General features: G+C 35.0%; 1 protein-coding gene across 3 annotated transcripts in view; it reads left to right on the top strand.

Annotated features, from left to right (window-relative positions):
• Positions 1 to 14417, top strand: part of FGFR1OP2 (FGFR1 oncogene partner 2) — a 33649-nt gene that overhangs the window by 10306 nt on the left and 8926 nt on the right. For all 3 annotated transcript variants that reach the window (XM_072765721.1, XM_025995068.2, XM_025995069.2), the window contains exons 2-4: positions 8108 to 8256; positions 10050 to 10167; positions 12087 to 12229. In XM_072765721.1, coding sequence (XP_072621822.1) covers positions 8122 to 8256; positions 10050 to 10167; positions 12087 to 12229 — 396 coding nt within the window. In that variant the 5' untranslated portion in view covers positions 8108 to 8121. The remainder of the gene's footprint in view (positions 1 to 8107; positions 8257 to 10049; positions 10168 to 12086; positions 12230 to 14417) is intronic.

The following is a 14417-nucleotide window of genomic DNA, read 5'->3' as shown; positions in this document are numbered from 1 at the left end:
TGTTGGTTCTCCATTTCTGATTTTATTTGAGTCTTCCTTTTTTCTTGATGAAACTGGTTAAAGGTTTATCAGTTTTATTGATCTTTTCAAGGAACCAGTTCCTGGTTTCCTTGATCTTTTCTATTTATTTTTTATAGCTTTTATTTCATTTATTTCTGATCTGATCTTTATTATTTCCTTCCTCCTGCTGGCACTGGGCTGTGTTTGTTCTTTTTCTAACTCTTTTAGGTATGAAATTAGGTTGTTTGAGATTTTTCTTGTTTCTTAAGATAGGCTTGTATCACTATAAATTTCCCTCTTAGAGCTACTTTTGCTTCTTCCCAAATATTTTGTACCATTGTGTTTTCATTTTTATTTGTCTCTATGTATTTTTTAATTTTTTCTTTGATTTCTTGGTTGACCCATTCATTAGTAGTATATTGTTTAACCTCCATGTATTTGTGTTCTTTCCAGAGTTTTTGTAGTTTCATACACTGCTGTGCTTGGAAAAGATGCTTGGTATGATTTCAGTCTTCTTAAATTTATTGGAACTTGTTTTATCACTTAATATGCGAACTATACTGGAGGATGTTGCATGTGCAGTTGAAGTGAATGTGTATTCTGTTTTGAGATGCAGTGTTCTGCGTATATCTGTTAGGTTCATCTGGTCTAATACATCGTGCAAAGCCATTGTTTCCTTGTTGATTTTCTGTCTAAATGATCTTTCTATTGATGTAAATGGAGTGTTAAAGTCCCCTACTATTATATTACTGTTCACTTCTCCCTTTATGTCTATTAATAATTGTTTTACATATTTGGGTGCTGCTGTTTGGATGCATAGATATTTACAATTGACATATCCTCTTGATGGATTGATTCCTTTACTGTTATGGAATGCTTTTCTTTGTCTCTTGCTACAATTTGTGATTTAATGTTTGTTTCATCTGGGGCACCTAGCTGGCTCAGTTGGTAGAGCATGAGACTCTTGATCTTGGGGTTGTAAGTTCAAGCTCCATGTCTAAAGATTTCTTAAAAATCTTTAAAAATAGTAATAATAAAGTATTTTATCTGAAAAATTGGCATGATTATGTTTTTCCATTTTCCAGCCTTTCAGTCTGTATATGTCATTAGGTTTGAAGTGAGTCTCTTGTAGGCAGCACTTTGATGGGTCTTTTTTTTTTTTAATTTATTCATGTGCAACACAGAGAGAGACAGAGAGAGGCAGAGACACAGGCAGAGGGAGAAGCAGGCTCCACGCAGGGAGCCCAATGTGGGACTTGATCTTGGGTCCCCAGGATCAGGCCCCGGGCTGCAGGTGGTGCCAAACCACTGCGCCACCGGGGCTGCCCTGGGTCTTGTTTTTTATACATTGAGTTACTCTGTGTTTTTTTATTGGAGCAGTTAGTTTATTTATATTTAAAGTAGTTATTAGGGGCAGCCCTGGTGGGTCAGCGGTTTAGCGCCGCCTTTGGCCCAGGGTGGGATCCTGGGTACCTGGGATCGAGTCCCACATCGGGCTCCCTGGGTGGAGTCTGCTTCTCCCTCTGCCTGTGTCTCTGCCTCTCTCTCTCTCTGTCTCTCATGAGGAAATAAATAAAATCTTAAAAAAATAAAGTAGTTATTGATAGGTATTTGCTTATTGCCATTTGTTCATTGTTTTGTAGTTATTTTTGTAGTTCTTCTCTGTTCCTTCCTTCATCTCTTGCTCACATCCCTTGTGGTTTGATGGCTTTCTTTAGTCTTATGCTTGGATTCCTTTATTTATTGATTTTTTGCATATTAATAGGTTTTTGGTTATCATTAGGTTCATATATAGTAACTTATATGTATGGCAGTCTGTATTAAGTTGATGGTTGCTTAAGTTTAAACACATTCTAAAAGCCTAAATTGGTATTTCTTCCTGCACATTTTCTGTATATGATGTCATATTTTAAATCTTTTTATTTTGTGTATCCCCCAATTTTTGTAGACATATTTTATTATTGTTGAGTTTTAATCTTCATATTTTATAAGTGATTTATCTACTACCTTTATTAAGATTTGTTTTTACCTGTGAAATTTTTTCCTTATTTCTACTTAGGGTCTTTTCTTACCACTCAAATAATTCTCTGTAGCATACCTTGTAAGGCTGATGTAGAGTTGATGGATTCCTTGAACCTTTTACCTCTCTTTCTTTTCTTTCTTTTTGTATATTTTTTTATTGGAGTTCGATTTGCCAACATATACTATAACACCCAGTGCTCATCCTGTCAAGTGTCCCCCTCAGTGCCCATCACCCAGTCACCCCAACCCCTGCCCACCTCCCTTTCCACTACCCCTTGTTTATTTCCCAGAGTTAGGAGTCTCTCATGTTCTGTCACCCTCTCTGATATTTTCCTCTCATTTTCTCTCCTTTCCCCTTTAATCCCTTTCACTATTTTTTATATTTCCCATGTGAATGAAACCATATAATGTTTGTCCTTCTCTGATTGACTTCACTCACCATGATACCCTCCAGTTCTATCCACATTGAAGCAAATGGTGGATATTCGTTATTTCTAATGGCTGAGTAGTACTCCATTGTATATTTATACCACATCTTCTTTATCCATTCATCTTTTGATGGACACTGAGGCTCCTTCCACAGTTTGGCTATTGCGGATGTTGCTGCTATAAACATTGGGGTGCAGGTGTCTCGGTCTTTCACTGCTTCTGTGTCTTTGGGGTAAATCCCCAGTAGTGCAATTGCTGGGTCATAGGGCAGGTCTATTTTTAACTCTTTAAGGAACCTCCACACAGTTTTCCAGAGGGGCTGCACCAGTTCACATTCCCACCAACAGTGCAAGAGGGTTCCCCTTTCTCCACATCCTCTCCAACATTTGTTGTTTGTCTTGTTAATTTTCACCATTCTCACTGGTGTGATTTACCTCTCTTTCTATTCTCAATGCTAACTTTGCTAGGTAGAGTATTTTTGTTTGCAAGTTTTTCCCCTTTTAGCATTTTGAATATATCATGCCACTTTTCTTCTGGCCTGCAAAGCTTCTGCTGAAAAATCAGCTTATAGACTTTCCATTGTTTATTATTGCTTTCATTTCTCTTGCTGCTTTTAAAATTCTCTGTCATTACTTTTAGCCATTTTAATCATTATGTGTTTCCGTGTATACCTCCTTGAGCTAATCTTGTTGGGGCCTCTTGGTGCTTCCTAGATCCTGGAGGATCCCCATGTCTGTTTCCTTTCCCAGGTTAGGGAAGTGTTCAGCTATTAGTTCTTCAAATAGATTTTCTCTCCCTTTCTCTTTTCTCCTTCTGGGATCTCTGTTGCAGATGTTATTATGCTTGATGATGTTGCTGAATTCTCTTACTCTAATCTCATCTTCAGTTCTTTTTTCTTTTTGATGTTCAGCTTGGTTGCTTTCTGTTACCCCGTCTTCAGATTGCTGACCCTTCTTCTCCCTCCCCTAATCTGTTAATTCCTTCTAGTGTGGTTTTTGTTTCAGTTGTTGAGTTCTTCATTTCTTGCTGGTTCTATTTTATATTTTCTCTTTGTTGAAGTTCTCATGAGTTCATTCAGTCTTTTCTCACGTTGACTGAGTATCTTCATAACCATTACTTTGAATTCTTTATCAGGCATATATTGCCTTAGTTTCAGTTAGCTCTTTTGCTGTTATTTTTGTCCTGTTCTTTTATCTGAGACATATTTCTCCATCTCTTCATTTTGTCTAATTCTCTGTGATTGTTTTTGTGTATTATGACAGTCAGCCACAACTCCTTGTCTTGAATATAGTGACTTTATAGAGAAGAGGTCCTGTGGTGCCCTATAGCACAATGTCCTCTGGTCACCAGAATCAGATATTACAGCAGTATCCCCTGTGTGGGCTATATGTGCCCTCCTGTCGTGGCTGAGCCATGTTTTCTCATGGCTGTTAGCGTAGTTGGCTGCAGTAACCTGCTTTGCCTATTGTGGGAGCACTGGGCAGGGTTTAGTCCCTGAGTTGTTGAGAGCCAGGGTGAGAATACAGTTGGCCGAGAGGTGGGCAGGGTCAGTAGTCAGGCTGTATGTCTGCAATTAGCCTCTCTATTGGTAGCCTCTGGCTGCAGCTGCACCATATGGCAGAGCATTCTTCCTGTACAGTCTGCTAAAAGACTTGGCTCCTGAAACTGTGGGCAAGCTGGTATGTAGGATTATCCACCCCCTTCCCAGGGCAGGAGTTTCTGGAATGGCACCATTGTCTGCCAGCGCTGCTTGCAGGATGTGGAGGAGCAGGAGCCTCTTCAGAGGGATGCCTACCAAGGTGGGTGGGTTGGAACAAGCAGATGGCAGGGGAATGTGGGGGCAGGGCATGCAGTACCAGCAAAGGTGGAGAGTATTAGCGCTAGTGCCTACAGGTGTCTGGCTATCTAGGCTAGGGGAGGGAAAGAGAAATGGCCCCCACTGTCACTTTCTTCTTGGAGAAATCTCCCGAATATCCCTGCTCCTCCAGCATATGTTCTGAAATTAGAAAATATATCTCCTGCCTATATACCCCAGGCACTTTTCAAATTTCTGCTTCTGTGCCCAAATTATTGGTTATGCTTGTCAGGCCACATTTTGGGTGTCCATGATGGAATCTTTGAACTTCTCTGTAGATTTGTTATGATTTTATTGTTTTATATGAGGCCCTTTCATTAGGACTTGGAGTCAAAGAAATCTGTTTATAGTATAAGATGGTTATATAATTATATATACTAGTACATACATAGCATACTAGCTCATATGGTATTTTTTTTTTTATTGTATGTCTCTCTTATTTTGGGTAGTGTCAAACCATCAAATAGTTAATGTATTCATTGTTTAATAAAGGATATCTGAGGAACTTCTTTTCCTTTGCAGTATTTCAAAAAAGTGAATCATTCCAAAAATGATCCAGCTATTAGTATAAACTTACTTTTTTTTTTTTTTAAAGCAAGTTATTCTGTCATAGCTCCACTTAAGTCATTTGATCAATTTGGCTTCCAATAAGAAATTGAATTTTATAAGAGTGAAGTATTTACTGTATGTCGAGCCTGGTATTGTCACTTTTTATGTTTAATATAAAACCTATTAATAAGCAGTAAAGTCAAGATTAGGCCCTAGAGAATTCAGTTTTCTTTTGGGTTTGGACACCTCATGATTTATGGAAACACAATCATGAAATTTTCTTTCTGTAGATTGGTGTTGGAGTAAGTGTGTCACTAGTGGATAGTAATATGAAAAGGAGAAAGTAACAGCATTTCATAATTATTCAACTAGTAGAAAATATGGAGTGGTTGCAACATGACAACATCAGGTTTAAAGACCTAGTACAAGTTTGGAAGGTGCTTTGACCAATGTAGTTGAGGCCTATAATTGCTCTGAGGAAAAAAGGATGTCTTAGCTATTCAATTAAGGCATAGGATTTAATAGGCAATGGTGCTTTGGTACCATGTTATGAAATAATATCCCCAGAATACAGTATAACTTTTTCATATTTTAAAAAGAAAGATTTATGATTCCCTAGGAAGAGTCCATCTAGATTCCTAGGACTCTTCCAGTTAATCTGTCAGTCTCTGTGGATTCTTTTATCCAGAGGCATCTAGGAGCTTAGTTGTTTTTTGTTTGTTTTGTTGTTTTTCTTTTCCCCTTGCGGGGGTGGGGGGTGGTTGAGAGGGAGGCAATTTACTGAATTTTACACCATATAGTTTTTTTTTTCATGTGTATATCACCTATCATCTAATTGTATGTAGGAGCCTTAGTACATTCTCTTTGAAAAAAAAATAATGTTTATTATATTTGTAGATGTTGTATTACGCAGCATAAAGACGTATTCTTCAGATAGAGGTCCCAATAATATTAATTACAGGTTAGGACCTAGGATTGTTAGAAGTTCTTAGTACTTGAGTTGTTCTTATTAAGCCAAGGTAAACTGTCTCTAAAGTCTTTTCCAGTTTTCTCTAGGCTTTTTCTAACATTTGTTTTTTTATTTTATTATTTCCTTTGATCATCTGTTAGAACCCATCTTCTTTACTGTAAGACAAATAGTCTTTTTTTTTTTTTTTTCTCACTCATTACAAGTCAATTTGCTCCCTCCTCTCTCTCCCAGTTTTGTTTCTTTGATTTTGTTTCTTTTTGGTGAGGGGGTGTAAATAACTTCAGAATTTTACTCTGAAAGATCTCATGTTTCATAGTAGTGGGGTTGGTTAATGGGAGATATGGTGGCTCCCATATGAATAAGAAATCTGTATTATTATCTATGTATAAGTTTAGGTAATTCTCCTTGGAAGTTTAGAGAAAGGACAGATGCTGATGTCTTCCTTGGAGCAGCATCTTGGACAGATATTGGATAGTTGTCCTTTGTGTTTTAGCCAGTATGAGACAGTTGTAACTTTTTTTTTTTTTTTGACATCTGTAACTTTAATGACCCTTTTGCTTTTTGTTTTTTCAAGTACCTTTTTCTAAACCTCTCAGATCTTAGGAGATCAATCTTTTGATTATTTTATCTGGAGAGCCAGAAATTGTATTAATTTCCAGCTTGTTTAATTTTTAAAGCTCCCTGGAAATGTCATATTGAATATTTTTCTAAATTGGCAGTTTTACATTGTAATTTTTTCTGATTAAATCCTCTTATTCAGGTTTGAACTAATACAGTAGAATTTAACAGTCTTGCATTCTGTAACAAATTTCTGTCTTCCTAAAGTTGATGAAATTCTTAATTATAGCCCTTAGCTTGGATCCATACCAGAGTTTTAATTTAACTTCTATAGACCTGGCTTCTGGCCTAGTAAATTTACAGTGTGATTTTACTTTTAGAGAAAACCCTGAAGAAAGGATGGCTCATATAGAAGGTAAGGTAAAACTTACCTTACAACGAGAAAAATCCAGAGATTAAGTTTCAGAAGATTAAAGTCTTTGAAAGAGATTATTTTAAAATTAAGATTTCGTTTTGAGGTCTCAGTACTAATTGAAGAAGCTAACTGTTGAGTGTTTCGTATTTTGTCTCTTAATTTTTTGAGCTCTTCTTAAAAACATTATTTATTGATTTTTAACATACCAAAAATTTACCGTATGGCTGCTGTTCTAAGTCATATATTTTTTTAACCACTTAATAAGGAAAGCACAAGACTTAGGATTATAATACTTCACATATGAAGTATTTCCTCCAGCGATGCCTGGGTGGCTCAGCGGTTGAGCAAGCCTGCCTTGGGCTCAGGGCAGGATCCTGGAGTCCCATGTGGGTGGGCTCCCTGCATGGAGCCTGCTTCTCCCTCTGCCTGTGTCTCTGCCTCTCTCTGTGTCTCTCATGAATAAATAAATAAAATATTTATTTATTTATTTTTACTTTTTGGTAAAATCTTTAAAAAAAAAAAAAGTATTTCCTCCAGTCAGGATGCCTGACTGGCTCAGTCAGTTAAACATCTGCCTTCTGCTCAGGTCTTGACTCCTGGGTCCTGGGATGGAATCCTGTATGGGTTTCCCTGCTCAGCAGGGAGTCTGTTTCTCCCTCTGCCCCTCCCCGCTGCTTATGTTCTTATGCATGTGTTTTTTCTCCGTCTTTATCTTTTTCAAATAAGTGAAATCTTAAAAACATTTTTTTTTAAAAAGTAGTTCCTTCAAAAGAAGGACACTCTGAAGGACACTCTGACATAGCATGACACATAGAGACGACTTTAGCTGGTCAATAAGTGAGTTGTGAATGGTTGGTGTCTCAGGTCACTTAACCAAGGAAAGGCTAGAAAGGATCTCATAGCTAGCGACTGACAATCATGGACCACAGAGTTATGGACTAATAAAGTGATCTTTTTCACAAATATCAGGAGAAGGGAATGATCTCATGAAGAACACAATTTCTGTGTAATATAAAATGTATTTACTTGATTTGTACTTTTTCCCCACTATAAATTAAGTGTTTTAAATACACGCAGATTACGTCTGCAAATCATTTATATATGCTCTAATTTTTTAATATTATAAATTTACTTTTAAGCTTGTGCCCTCCGAACAGAAGCAAAACCACAGTGTTCTTACATGTTTTCTCTCCCCAGTGAACAATCCTGTAATAAATGTAGCTTAAGAAGCATATCGATGTTAACATGAAACTAAAATAGTAAGATGATAAGCTGGCTTTGGTTTTGAGTCTTGATTTTAATTTTATAGGTATTCCTTTAGAAATGAGTTGCACAATTGAGAAGGCACTTGCTGATGCTAAAGCTCTTGTTGAAAGATTGAGAGATCATGACGATGCAGCAGAATCTCTGATTGAGCAAACCACAGCTCTCAATAAGCGAGTAGAAGCGATGAAGCAGGTTTGATTTCTTTTCTTTCTTGTTGATTCCACTTTGAAAAAAGCAGTCAGATATTTATGTATTGCTTGAATCATAAATTTCTGCTTAATGCTGTTTTTTTAATGTTTTATAAAAATTTAAAAGTAGCTTGATTTGTATATTTTAATTTTATTTTAGATTATCATATAATTTTGTCATGTCCAGGTGATACAGATATATATATGTATATTCTAAAAACCATATATTTGATTACTTGTTTTTCTGGCAGAGTTGCACATTGGAGTTTAGAAAATATATTAGGTTCTGATATATTAGAGACCAATAATATCTTTCACTAATAGTGATATATTTTGCTCTCTTATTTTTATAATGTAGAAATGTTTATATTTTTCTTTGTAAAAGTACTTAGGTGATGTTATTTAACAACAGAATTTTCGAAAATGGCATAAGGCGATATCTGGTTTATGTATTATGCAGTTGAATTTGTACTTCCTACCTTAATTTCCATTTAGTGCTACCAATTAAAGAAAAATTGAAAAGGGTTTCAGTTATTATCCTTATAATGTACATAGGAAGTTTCTTATATAAGAATTGTATATAAGAATTTTCCAGTGGTCCATGGGGTTAAGGTACCATTTTAAGCCTACTTATGATAAAAATTTTCAACTTTAAGATAATTATATAGTCTCTCCTTATGATGGAAATCATTTAGGGGGAAATGTGTATTCATAGCCTACTCTTGTGAAACTCATCCATTTTGTAAAAGGAAGCAACCCTGGAATACCGCTTTTAACAAAGCTATTGGAAATAATAGAGCAAATTTACTTGTTTTGTTGCCTTAAACAGATTACATATCTCCCTAACTGTCCAGCTTGACTCATGCATTCCAAAGAACTAATATCTGGTACTGAGTCATAAAAACAAAGGAGTTTGACAACTAAAGAACCAGAAATGTTATAATGAATACATTACTAAGTAGCATATCAAAATGCCTTGAAAATGAAGGAGTACATTTTTAAAGTTAGATTCACATTTATTTCTAGGTTTTTTATTTCTTTTTTTACATGTTCTTTTGCTATTGTTATTGAGATATAATTCACAATACCCATAAAGTTTACCCTCCTAAAGGGCATAGTTCATTGGATTTTAGTACATTCATAGGTTGCGCAACCATAATCACTATCTAATTCCAGAACATTCTCCTCACCCCAAAAGCTTACCTCCATTAGCAAGCTAGGTATGCCCTAGCTCTCCCTTCCCTCAGCCCCTGGCAACTAATCTTTCTATCTCTATAGATTTGTCTCTTTGGGATATTTCATGTGAATAGAATCATACAATATGTGGCTGTGGCTTTTTGTAACTTTTTTAAATGTAATGATCTTGAGGTTCATCCATATTATAGCATGTTTTAAGTTTTTTATTCCTTTTTATTGCTGAATAATATTCCATCATAAGGATATAGTGCATTGTGTCTATCCATTCATCAGTTGATGGGACATTTGGATTATTTCTATTTGGGGGCTGTTATGAATAATACTGCTGTGAATATTTGTGTACAAATTTCTGTGTAGACCTATATTTTCAGTTATCTTGGGTATATACGTGGGGGTAGAATTATAGTCATCCTGCTATACATTAGATTCCCCAGAACTTACTCATCGTTTGCCCATTTTTAATACATCATCATTAAATTATTATTATTATTGAGAGTTGTAAGAATTCTTTATATATTCTGGATTAGGCCCTTATATATATTGAGATATATATTTTCAAATGTTTTCTCCCAACATGTTCTTTTTTGATCTTTTCATTAGTATCAGGAGGAAATTCAAGAACTTAATGAAGTTGCCAGGCATCGGCCACGGTCCACATTAGTTATGGGAATCCAGCAAGAAAACAGACAAATCAGAGAACTGCAACAAGAGAACAAAGGTGGGGTCCTGAGGTGGCTCAGTCGGTTAAGCAGCTGCCTTTGGCTTAGGTCTCAGGGTCCTGGGATGGAGCCCCACATTGGGCTCTCTGCTCATTGGGGAGCCTGCTTCTCCCTCTCCCTCTGCCTGCCACTCCCCTTCTCTCTCTCTCTCTTTAATAAATAAATAAAGTCTTTAAAAAATAAAAGAGAATAAAGGTAAGATATATAATTTTAAGATTATTAAGAACATATAATTGTAAAAAACAAAGGAGTTTGACAAATAAAGCTAAAAACCAGTAATGTTATAATGAATTATGTTACTAAGTGACTCAGCAAAATGCCTTGAGAATAAAAGAGTAGGCTTTAAAGTTAGACTCACATTTATTTAAAATTTTTTTTCATTTCTTTTGCACATACTCTTTTATTACTATTGAGATATAATTCACATACCATAAAATATACTCTTTGGGAAGGCATAGTTCATTGGATTTTAGTTAAAATTAAACTTGGTTGACCATTTGCTTCAACGTGGGTAGAACTGGAGGGTATTATGCTGAGTGAAGTAAGTCAATCAGAGAAGGACAAACATTATATGGTCTCATTCATTTGGGGAATATAAAAATAGTGAAAGGGAATAAAGAGGAAAGGAGAGAAAATGAGTGGGAAATATCAGAGAGGGAGACAGAACATGAGAGACTTCTTACTCTGGGAAACAGGGTAGTGGAAGGGGAGGTAGGCAGGGGGAAGGGGTAACTGGATGATGGGCACTGAGGGGGGCACTTGATGGGATGAGCCTGGGTGTTATAGTGTATGTTGGCAAATCAAACTCCAATAAAAATATATACAAAAAAAGGGAAAAAATAAAACTTGGTTGAAAGAACTATAATATACAGTTGGACTCTTAACTTGGGATCAATTAATATTTTTAAAAACAGGGAAATGGGCAACTAAATTTCCTTTTTGGTATCCTCATTTCTGGTCCAAATGCCCAAATCATATGTAGTAGTCTTTATCCTTTCCTACATATGAATGTCTACCTTACTTGGAGTCATCTTAGATTCCCACTCTCAATATCCAGTTTATGCCATTATTACCTATGAAGTAACTCACTTCTCTACAGAACAACTGCTTTAGTCCCTTGCTTAGATGTTCATGGTCTGTTGCCAGAACTATCCTAATTGGCCTCAATGATTCCAGTTTCTTTTCCCCCTCTAGTCTGTCTCCCAACACAGGCATCCGATTCATTTTTCAAAGATCTCTCTGATCATGTTATTCTTTTGCTTTAGAACCTTCATTGTATACTTATTTCCATATCCAGAAGCTTTCAAAATCAATTCCAAGCCTTTTTTTCTGTCTTCTTCCCATCCTTCTCTTCTCCCTGAAACCTTCTTGCTGTCCTGAACCAGTTCTGAACCCACCATCTGCTTTCATGCCTCCCTGTGTAGAACGCCTTTTCCTTTTTCAGCTCAAGGAATGCAAGTTCATCTCAATAATGTGAAACTTTCACCAATTTCTCCTCACTGACTACATATATATATATATATATATATATATATATATATATATATATATCAGAGTTCTGATCTGGACTTTACACGTTGTATTAGAATTATATGTATTTGCTTTCTCTTCTAGACTGAGCTCCATGGCCTTTTGGGTATTCCTAATGTAGAGTGTTATCTCGTACTTAATTGCTATTCAGTAAATGTTTGTTGAAATAATTCTTTAAAAATGAGCTTTAAATGGTCATTTAAAAAGCTAATAAAGGACTCTATTTGGTGTGCATTATTTCTTTATGGCAAGATTCTTAGATGTTTTCTATTCAAAACACCCTCTTTTATGTTGCTTTTCTGGTAAATATAGTGGGGAAGAGAATATTTTGTAGATCTTTAACTCAAGTTTGAGTAAAATAGACTATTTTTCTTGTTATTCTTGATAGAATTGCGTACATCCCTGGAAGAACATCAGTCTGCCTTGGAACTGATAATGAGCAAGTATCGAGAACAAATGTTTAGACTTCTAATGGCTAGCAAAAAAGACGATCCGGGTATAATAACGAAGTTAAAAGAGCAGCACTCCAAGGTAGTTCATTTTATAAATATAATTTGAAATGAAAAAGAATCACAGTTGATTAACTTGTGTTGAGGCTTTTTTTTTTAAATCACAGGTATCTAACATGATATTGAATATTCATCTTTCTGACGTTTTCTGCCTTTCCTTATTTTTGTCATTTCTTGCTGCATATTTTGTTCGATTTACTCTCCTAACTCCTGTTGTTCCCTAGTTCTTTAACATATTTTCAAAAGTAAATTTTATTTGGGAAGTACAGGTAAGTGTATTCAATTCAAAATTATTTTATAAGGTAATCTGCTTTTAAGAAATATTCTAATTTGTGTGTTGCCGTTTGTTGCAAAAACAAAAACTGAAATGCTGAAAACATTTTCAGAAATTTGAAACCAGCTCAAGGTAGATTTGTTTTCCTTAAGACTGTTTTCTGAATGAAGCTAATTAATCCAGGCTGTAAATAATACTGATTATGATGGAAAAAACATGGGTGGGGCCAGTGGGGAGGAAAAGAACTAACATATTAAGATTTTGGACCCCTCCTCCCCCAATCATGTATCACTTAACATCATTTTTAGAGACAGAGCTGAACTGGTTAGAAATTAGTGTTTTTCCCTTTGTTCATTTACTTATTGACATCCCTGTGTCTGTTTCCTTTGTGTATGTCTCTGTGTTCATTAGAAACTGCTATGAAGACAAGTAGAATAATCCTTTTCTATTTACATTTTAAGCTGAATTTTAACTGCTGGTGTGAAATAAAAATATTAGTATATTGTGATTTCTAACTATTACCTGTATTGGATAATGGTGAGCTAACTATTATAACTAACATTATTTAAGAAATCATTGTTTTAAGACTTGTTTTATCTTTCTCAATTATTGAAATACATTTTAGAGTCTTTAATTCTTCCATCGTGGTGCTTATAGGTACTTTTAAATTATTAATTATTTCTATTAAAATTAAATACCTAGTAAATAGATCTTTGTGTTACAACTTTGCACATTAAGAAAGTTAGTAATAGATACCTTTTGTGTCAGTTGAATAATTAATAACTATGGGTTTAATGTTATCTAATTATACTATTCATCTTCTAAGCAAAAGGAATAACGTTGGATGTTTAAGTGGCAATCTTTTGAATACAAATTTATCTATTGTTAATGAGATCATTATAAAAACATAAATTTAAATGTATAGTGTTTCTTTTAAAGGTACAAAGATGAATTGACTTAAATTATTGGTTAAATAAATACAATCTTGAGAAATTCCAAAAGGCCCTTCTGTTTAAAAAAGAAACAAATTTCTTGAGATCTAAAGAGATTGCTCTACCAAAAAATGTTTAGTATAAAATACTGCAGGTTGCTAGTTCCATCTGGTAGTAGCTATGCCAGAAGCAAATATTTTCTAGAACACGATAGATTTTACCAGTCATTAGAGCAGTTTTATTATTAGCAAAGTTAAACATTTCTTAATATAGCTGTAAACCATCCTTTATTATATAGATTGACTTCATCTAAGTGCTGATCCTTCCATAAAATGACTGTTCAATTCTTGTTAATTCCAACTAATACATATTAATGTTTGTGATTTTGATTTTTCCCAAAAAGGAGACACTTCAACTCAAACATTATTAACATTTGCACTGGCTTAGTTATTATTAATAATAAGATGAAATAAATAAGTTCCATTAGTCTGCCATAGTAATTTACAGTATAAAAGGAGATAGATACAAACATAATATATAAGGTAGGATGAATCCTAAAATAGAGATATGATTTAATATGGGAATACTAATGGAAGTAAGGTTAGGTCTCTTGAGGAGAATCTTTGAAGGTGTCAAGAAAGAAAAATCTATCTAAATCTAGCCTTGAATTAATTACTGGGAGAGGAAGGTCAACAAGCAGAAGTGGATGAGCAGAGAAACTTGTATTATAAAGGTGTAAAAATATGAGATTCCAACATGTGTTTAGGTATTGATGCTCTGATGACCCTAAACACACAAAAAATTTTATAACACGTTTAAGAGTAACAAGCAGGGTTACACATAACAGCATTTTGGCATAAGAGATCCTCTGAGACCACCGTAGTACAGAATTTCACCCTCACTTAGAAGTTTTGAGCACAGATTCAAAAATCAACATAAAGTTTGAGAAGAATTCATTTTTGTCCAAATACTCATTTTTACATTATTTTTGAACAGCTGCCTTT

Source organism: Vulpes vulpes, chromosome 8 (genome assembly GCF_048418805.1).
Source record: "Vulpes vulpes isolate BD-2025 chromosome 8, VulVul3, whole genome shotgun sequence".
In the NCBI taxonomy this organism is placed as follows: Eukaryota; Metazoa; Chordata; class Mammalia; order Carnivora; family Canidae; genus Vulpes; species Vulpes vulpes.
The sequence above is the reverse complement of the archived record's forward strand: the minus strand, read 5'-3'. Positions and strand labels throughout refer to the sequence as shown.